We start from the raw sequence: 8,499 nt of genomic DNA, 5'->3' as shown, positions 1-8,499 counted from the left end.
TTCAGCATAGTGTCTTTTTCAAATGGGTAATATTGCCAAATCCCCACCCACGTTCAAATCTATCTCCATATCATACAATTACGATTCCCCATTAATTTTTGAAACAAAAAGCAGTACCAAATTAATGTAAGGATCCCAAATTCAGGAAAATGATGCAAAATAAGAGACAAATATCAAAGAAAAATAGGCTTTTGGATTTTCCCTTCAACTCTTTTTTTTCCACTCTTTTCGTATGTTACTCATATTTTGTATTTTCAACTTTTAACATTTCTCAAAAGATATCTATATTTTTAATATTTTTTAAAAAGTATTTTATATAAAAGTCGACTATAGAATAATGAGTCATTTCATTGAATTGTTAGTGATATTTCTTTCACATAGTCTAATAAAACAACTTCCCTTCATCTAAAATTTGATAAGTTGACTTATTATTTTGTTATCAAATTTTATATAATTAAATATTTTTAAAAAAATATTAAAAATTAAGTGTTTTTGAATAAAATAATAGTAATAATATTTTTTTTAAATATTAAAATTTGAGGATATTTAAGGATAAATGCATTTGTACGAGGATTTATGTTGTCTACTTGTCTTTTAGTCAAACCATTTGTGTCGTATGACTAAGCTCACCTGCCACCCCACCCCCACCCCCTCTCCCTCAAACCCCACCAGTGGCCCCCACCACCAAACTACACAAAACCATTTTCATCTTCCCTTCTCAACCAGTTCCTCCACCAGTCTTCATCTCCCACCACTCCCCAGCTCAGACCTCTCTCTCTCTCTCATGATGAACCAAGAGTTTCCGCGGCTTTTACTCAGCGGCAGCGATATAGGGTTCGCAAGAACCTCCTTTTCACGCCCTTTTACCAGAACATCCGCCAACTCCGACCAAAATCGAGTCTTGATTGACGTGGAACCTGAAATTTACAGTAATGGCGACGATGCTGATGGTGATGAAGACGATGAGAGCGGCGATTCTCTAGCTCCGCTGACGAGAGACTGTGGCTACTCGAGGCCCTTTCTGTTCCTCGACATGATATGGAACTTGGCATTTGTTGTGGTGTCCGTTTTCGTGCTGCTGGTCACTGTCCGAGAGCGGCCTTCCACTCCTTTAAGGTTGTGGGTTTGTGGCTACGCTTTGCAGTGCCTTCTGCATGTGGGGTTTGTGTGGGATGAGTACCAAAGCCGGAGTCTTGATGATGTTGGCGGCGGCGGCGGCGGCGATGGGGGGCAAGAGTGCTGTTTTCCAAGAGGGTTTTTGTGCTCTGCTTTCTGTCACAATAGGTAATTTTTTTTGGTTTGATCTTGGACTTTTTATGTGAATTTCTGATTGATTGATGTTGGTTTTTTGGAGGGTTTTGTTTTGTTTCTTGTTTTATGATTATTTTTTATTTTAATTTTTATGTTGTCCATGTTACTGGGCTGCAAATTACAGATTAGGGGAATTGCATTTGCAGGTGTTGACTTTTTTATATTGTATGTTAATCTACTATATATATCTATATGTGATTGGTTATGTATTATTGTTTTGAGAGGGATGTTGGTGGATGGGGTTTGACATGAGGTTGAGCTTTGAATATTCTTTGCTGCATTTTGTGGATATGTTCATTTGTGTTGAGTATTTTAATTAGACTTCTGTCCTCTAGGATTTGAAGTCTTGAAGCAATAATAGCTTTCATCTATGTGAATTGTCCAATAATAGAAGTAGAATCTGGGGAGTTAGATATTGACCCTGGTTTTATTTTATTGGTTTGAGACCAAATTGTGGGTTGTTTATATGCGAAAGGTTAGCCTTTTGCTAATTATTGTTTACGACTTAGGATTATGTCGCGTTAAAGCATTCTCTCGCGGATGTTATGTAATAAAAGACTGCAAAAATTTGGCTTAAGTTCATGTCCTCAACGCGACTTGTGCGTCAGCAGTAAACATTTATGGATTTATGCCAAAAATTTCTCAATGCATTCATCGGACCAAAGCTGCTGCTGTCAAATCTAGTATTGTACTTATGCATATGAATGGTTATTATTTTAATGAGGCAATCAAAATGTACTAATGGTGTAATGAAGATTCCTCCAATTAATCTGGAAAAACAAAAAAGGTTATGAATGTTTGCTATGTGACGTAATAGTACGTAATGTTATATATGTGAAGTTAAGAGAGGAGAATTTGGCTGCAAAGCTTCCAAAAAAAATAATTGGTTGATAATTAGTGGCATATAGTTGCAATGTGAGGTGGAAATTAGTCTTTTTGGTCACTCTTCATTAGTTTCTCGCGTTGAAGGTTGGTGAGGCCACAGAAGATGAAATCGTTCCGCCATAAGTTTCTTTCTGTGGCCATTTATATCACCGAGTTCCATGTTCTACACTAATGGTACACCGGTGGGTCATCATATCGAATAACTGAGGAGTCGAATATATCAATTTCTCATGTTATTATTATTATTATTATTTTTTAATTATTATTATTTTCAGCATCATCAAGAAATTGGAGTCCGTCAATACTATTGTTTCATCCGTCTGGTGGGTTTTTGGTTTTTATTGGATTGTAATCGGAGGCCAGCCACTTCTGCAAGATTCTCCTCGTCTTTACTGGTACGCAGTGCTTAATTTCTTGTACACTTTGATGCAGTCATGCATCAGAGTGTTAAAAAACAGTTTTATGTTAATACCAGTTTTGTCTAAACTGTAGGTTGTCAGTGGTTTTTCTAGCCTTTGATGTGTTTTTCATGATCTTCTGCATTGCGATGGCGTGCATCATTTTCCTTCTGCTGTTCTGTTGTTTCCCGATCTTAGCCACAGTCGCCTATGCAATGACTATCGGAGACGGAGCCTCTGAAAACGATATCAGGTCTCTTCCCAAGTATTTATATCGGCCAGCAAGATTCTGTCGGGGCTTTTCAAAACGAAAAGAAACAAGAAGTTAACTTAACTGCACTGGAAGGCGATAGCATCTCCATGGCAGAGCTTGTTCTTCAACCGGAGGATTCTGTAAGTATCTATCATCTCTTGCCTTTTATTTATGTACCAACAATCTATGCCTCAGTCGACAACTTGGTTTAATGCAGCTTCAATCTTTGAATGCTTATATGCAACAGCCAATCACCCATAAGCAGATTGTCTTTCTTCTTATGCTTAGAAGTTTGGAAATTGGAAAAATGAAAACCTACCTCATACGTTTATGCTTCATCGTGAATATTTCATGTTTTAAACATCATCTTCGTGTGAGGAGGAAGTGAATGAAGTCCTTCCTATCATCACCTTTTTGTTCATCTAGTTGGAGTGATGAATTATACTAGTTAACTTGATTTGGAGCCTGAACTTCTAACTATGATGAAATAATGAATATACTAATTATGGATATGATGTCATAAATAAATGGATTTCGTATGACCCTTCAATTCGAATTGGTAAAAGCCACTACTTAACCTTCAACTTAAATCTGTGCATTGTCACTTTGATTTATTCCTTTTCAAGTACAACCTTAGGGAATGCTAATCTTCTAATTATACACTCATATTTATCCCGATTCTATAACTTGATCTGATCGAATGTTCTCTGTGACTCTTTCACCGTGCAGGAATGCTGCATCTGCCTTTTCAAGTACGTAGACGGAGCAGAGCTATGCAGCCTTCCCTGCCACCACCATTTCCACCACAAGTGCATCACTAAGTGGCTCCGAATCAACGCTACATGCCCTCTTTGCAAGTTCAACATTCTCAGAGGCGACACTCTGGTTTAACCAATCCCGGCCCTATACTTATTATCGCGTAACTTTTACAGGAACACCAAAAAAAAAGATGAGGGGAAAAACTTCTTGCTAATCTGCAAGCTACTGTACAGTGGAAGAAAAGGTGAATCCTGTGAAATGTAGAGCAGTTTTCTCTATTGTCTTTTCTTAGTTGTAAGAAGATTTACATTATGATATATTTGAAGGGCTTTTTGGCCATTAGTTATAATAGTAGAAATTAACAATGCTACTTCTTGCTCTATTTGAGGTTTTTGTGCTTTGATTGTGATATTGTTGGTTTTTTTTCAGCCCAACTGAATTTGGAGTGTTCCAACTGATAATTTTCAAGCAAAGAGGCTCCACCACATAGGGTTATGGAATTAAGTGTGACATTTCTCCTAATTTGATTTTGTGATTGTGCTCCATTATATAGGGTTAGTGGTTTTAGTCAGACCCAATATTGTTCACCAATCATAAATATGATCTCCTAATATTTAGTCAAAAGTTGACAACAATAAAATCGAGTTGGTGAGTTCAGATCAGTTTTGTCAAATTTTAATAATACCTAGTAAAAAGTACTCCACTATTTTATATCCTAATGTTTGAACTATTTTGTCGTAATAAAATCTTAATGTATGTGAAATTATAAATTAATAAGCATACTACTTATTATTGTTAGCAATTCTTCTATACTGCTGAAAAAGTCATTTTTCTTCTACTGCAGCATTAATTTCGATCAATCTAAATTCCATTTGACTTGGACTATACAAGCCTCTCAAACTAGTTTTTCGATATCGCATCGATTTGATGCTACAAAGTTAGGGTTTCGTGATTGTTTGAGGTGGATCGATCTTCAACATCAAAACCAAATCGAGCTGATAAATTAGTTTGGAGATTTTGTAGCTCAAGTCAAGATTCTGGTCGTATAGGTTGATACAATTGTTAACAACAACGATAGTATATGTATTCATTTTGTAATTTCGCATACGTTGAGATTCAAAAGAATTTAAATGTTGGGGCATAAAATTTTAATTTCCCCTAATACATTTGACATTTCTTAACTATACATTCGGTTACTCAAGATAAAATTAGTTAGAAATAAATCGAGATTAAATTTGTTTAAGATTACCCAAGAATAATTTTGTCACAAGGCAAGACTAATTCTATGTGGCACTATATTGATTTTGAGCACCAAATTGTGTCCATAACCAAACAGATTATCACAAGACTAATTCTATTTAATCCATATGATTTGCCCAACTGCAAACAGAGAAAAGGGGAAAAACTTGATTCAGAATATCATATTACATCCAATACCAAACTTCTGGTAATATGAAAGATGATAACTGATTAACTGTAATAGGTCACATATACATTGAACAAGAACGGATTCTAATGTGACTTTTCATGAAGCTGCAACAAAAAAAAATAAGGGAAATGAGTGAGCAGTAAATCTGCAAAATTCCTAGAGACAATGTTCAAACATTCTTGTTCTTCTTCATCTTCGAAGGTGGCCATCGTCCCTTCTTCCTCAGGTGGCGCTTCCTCACGAGGCGCTTCCTCCTCAGCCTGATTTTCTTGGCCAGCTTCATCTTGAGCCTCTGCTGCTCCAGTTCCTGAACCTTGGACTGCAAAGGGAGGTTCTCAACAGGCGTGCTCTTCTCTTTCCCATCTGAAGCAGGGGTGGGAGACTCCGGGGTGGTGGACTCTGTTCCATCGATATCAGAGGATGCCTTAACGATCAATGCACCTCCGTTGCTGAGAACAAAGGGCACTTGAATCCGGCCTCCCACGAAGGATCTTTGATGCATAGCAACGGCATTGTGGGGCACCCTGAAGCCTAACAACAAAACATTTGCAGTGGCATTCACAACTCCATTAATGGATGCAGATTTGAAAGTCTATTAACAGATGTTATGAATGAGCTTCATCATATTAAGACAATATCGCTTTCAATTCCACATGTAGAAAACAATCTGTCACAACCATAGCGTAATAAAGGTAATCATTCTTTGTATCCCTAACTTTCAACTTTTTCCAACAAAAGTCACTAACTCACGTTTTCACCTCAAAAATTCCCCAACTTTGAAAAAAGTTCAATTTATATCTCGTATTACATAATTGGGCGACGGAATGATTAATCACCTCGTTGGATTCTTACGAAGATTATATGTCGTTTTGATGCTTAGGGGGAAATTAATCCACCTAAGAATCCGACAAGGTGATTAATTATTCCTTTGCCGCATTCTAAAGTGCAGGGTAAAAATCGATTTTTTTTTTAAGTTTGAGGTTTTTGAAGTGAAAATGTGAGCTGTGAACATTTTTTGAAAAATGACGAAAGTTAGGGACAAAAAAACTATAATTAACCCCGTAATAAATTAAGATAGATTGGCAAGCCAAATTTTCAATGATTTTGAGGTCTTTATAAGATAAGCATGAACTGCAAAGGAGCGGATATCGACAATCAAAATGCAGACTACATGCTTGCGAAAATACCTCAAAGACAAACCTATAAGCAAAGGGGTAATGCAAAATTCATACAATTACCCAACAGATACAGTAACACAATCTAAAAGTAAAAACTAAAATTCAGCTCAAAGCAAGTCTAAGACCAAGATTTTCACAGCAGAATCCTAATATGTAGTCAAAAAAATCTAAAATAGAAAAGAAAGAATCGAGTTAACGTATTTGATCTTTCCTCGACACCCAGATCAAATGCCGCGCTCACCCAAAAACAAAATTCAATATTTCTTTCCTATAGTCAGTCAACAAAGAAATCTGTAATAGAACAATTACAAGCTAAGAACAAATGCATTTATATGGTAATGAATGGGCTAATTTCTCGCAGATAAAAATGGGGAAAAAAGAATATCAACAATTCTTCCAAAAACGTGGAGGCAATACTCGACTGCATCCTAATAGCCGCGCAACTTAAATGGTATTCATACTTACAAGGCTTAGCCGAAATTCTGGAAGTTGAAGATGAATTTAGAGAAAGAGAGGAGAGAGGAGAGGTGAAGAGGAGAGCCATTGCTCCAATGCTTTTCCAAAGTATGGATAAGCCTTTCTCTCGCTATATATTTTTGTTGCTAGTATTTTTGAATAATCGAAAATAAAAAAGGGATTTGTGAAGAGTCTTTTACACGAGTTTTGCACAGAGATAGGGTAATGTATTTTCCCTTTTCCAACTATTTCAAATATTTTTTCCTTGAAAGAATATCGACATTTAACCAATTCGGAATCATAAATTAAAAATAATTGGAGTAATATGAAACTCCATATTACCCCTAAAAAACTCCATATTAAAATTAAACGAATTTCTTGAATATTACATGATTATTTTATTAAATCTCTGATATTCTTTAAACAGTCTGACATCAATTAAATTTTTGGATGATTTAATAGTTGAGGAATTTATTTGAGCTCATGGCAACTAAGAGCACCCACATCGAGTGACTTGATGGGACTTACTCGAGTAAGCCTCCCATTAAGTAAGTCGATGTGGGAGGAGGGGAGCTCAAGACTTACTTGTTATTTCAAGTACAATTCAATGACGGAAATTAAAGCCGCGTGCATAATTAAAAAAAAATTGAATTTTTTGAATTCTATTCTACCATTTGTATAAAAAAAAATTCTTTTTCTTCTTTTTTTTAATTCGATCATTTGAATTTTTTTTTTCTTTCGCCCTATTTGTTCGTTGCCTTTTTTCTTTCTATAAATACCCGATTTATCCACCACATTTCACACACACAATTCTCTTCGTCATCTTTCTCTTGCACTATTTCAATTTTTCTCTTCACCCTCTCTCTCGAACTCTTCTTTTTTTTTTTGATCAGTAAAATTAAAATTTTATTAAGATAAAAAGCAAGGCACCAGGGATGCCAATCAAAACAAGAAGGAAAGATTGAAACCCTTTGAGCACCACATGGTGAAAGGGATTCTCAACTCCAAAACTTTATAGACCTCATTCCAACTCCAAAGTCTACCCTTGATCTGTAAAACAAGTCTCTCAATATCCCAAATCTTTCCTTGAAAACGACTCTCGTTTCTTTTTTCCCATAGTGTCCAAACCGTTCCCACCCATAACGCATTTAGCAATCTTCTTCCTTTCTTCTTTTTGGCAGCAGAGATGAAGGAAGTGTAATGATGGAGAGTACCTCTAGGATTTGTCGTTTTGATGTGTAACCATTGGAAGATTTGGTCCCACACCGCCGCAGCTTTCGGGCAATGAAGAAACAGATGTTCCGTCGTCTCCTCTCCAGCGACACAGGCGTTGCATCCTCTCTCTTCCCAGCTAATTTGAATTTGTCGTCTTCTTAAGTTGTCACATGTAGCCAAACGATTTCTAAGACATCTCCACGCTGTCACCTTGGCTTTGTGCGATGTTGGAGCCTCCCAAACCATAGCCATCTCAGCCGGTTGAGTTTGTTGCGCCTCTCTGGAAGCCGCCACCAAATCATAAGCCGACTTTGTTGAGAATTTACCGTCCGTAGTTGCCCTCCAACTCCATCCATCAGTTAAACCTGTAGAAGGGACAAAAGCAGCAACAAGTCTCAAAAGTTCCTCCACCTGTCCATTCTCTCTTTCCCTCAATTCCCTCCTCCAATTCACCGACCACACCCACTCTTCTCCTTCCCAAAACCCACTCTCTCCGACAAGGGCTTTCTTATTCGAGCACAAGTTATACAATCTCGGGAAAGAGAACTTGAGAGGTTTGTTAACAGCCCACACGTCCTCCCAGAACATTGTATTCATTCCATCCCCGAGACTGTG

General features: G+C 36.9%; 1 protein-coding gene and 1 pseudogene across 1 annotated transcript; one reads left to right on the top strand and one right to left on the bottom strand.

Annotated features, from left to right (window-relative positions):
* Window positions 1-698: 698 nt before the first annotated feature.
* Window positions 699-3,976, top strand: LOC131003679 (E3 ubiquitin-protein ligase At4g11680-like; annotated as a pseudogene).
* Window positions 3,977-4,991: 1,015 nt separating this feature from the next.
* LOC131004051 (50S ribosomal protein 5, chloroplastic) lies at window positions 4,992-6,912 on the bottom strand. Its single transcript, XM_057930629.1, has 2 exons — window positions 6,679-6,912; window positions 4,992-5,566 (listed from the first exon to the last, which is right to left on the bottom strand). The coding sequence occupies exons 1-2, from the start codon at window positions 6,755-6,757 to the stop codon at window positions 5,205-5,207; spliced, it is 441 nt and encodes a 146-aa protein (XP_057786612.1). The 5' UTR covers window positions 6,758-6,912; the 3' UTR covers window positions 4,992-5,204.
* Window positions 6,913-8,499: the final 1,587 nt, after the last annotated feature.

Source organism: Salvia miltiorrhiza, chromosome 1 (genome assembly GCF_028751815.1).
Source record: "Salvia miltiorrhiza cultivar Shanhuang (shh) chromosome 1, IMPLAD_Smil_shh, whole genome shotgun sequence".
NCBI lineage: Eukaryota > Viridiplantae > Streptophyta > Magnoliopsida > Lamiales > Lamiaceae > Salvia > Salvia miltiorrhiza.
Note: the sequence above shows the minus strand (reverse complement) of the source record. Positions and strands in the feature narration are given on the sequence as shown.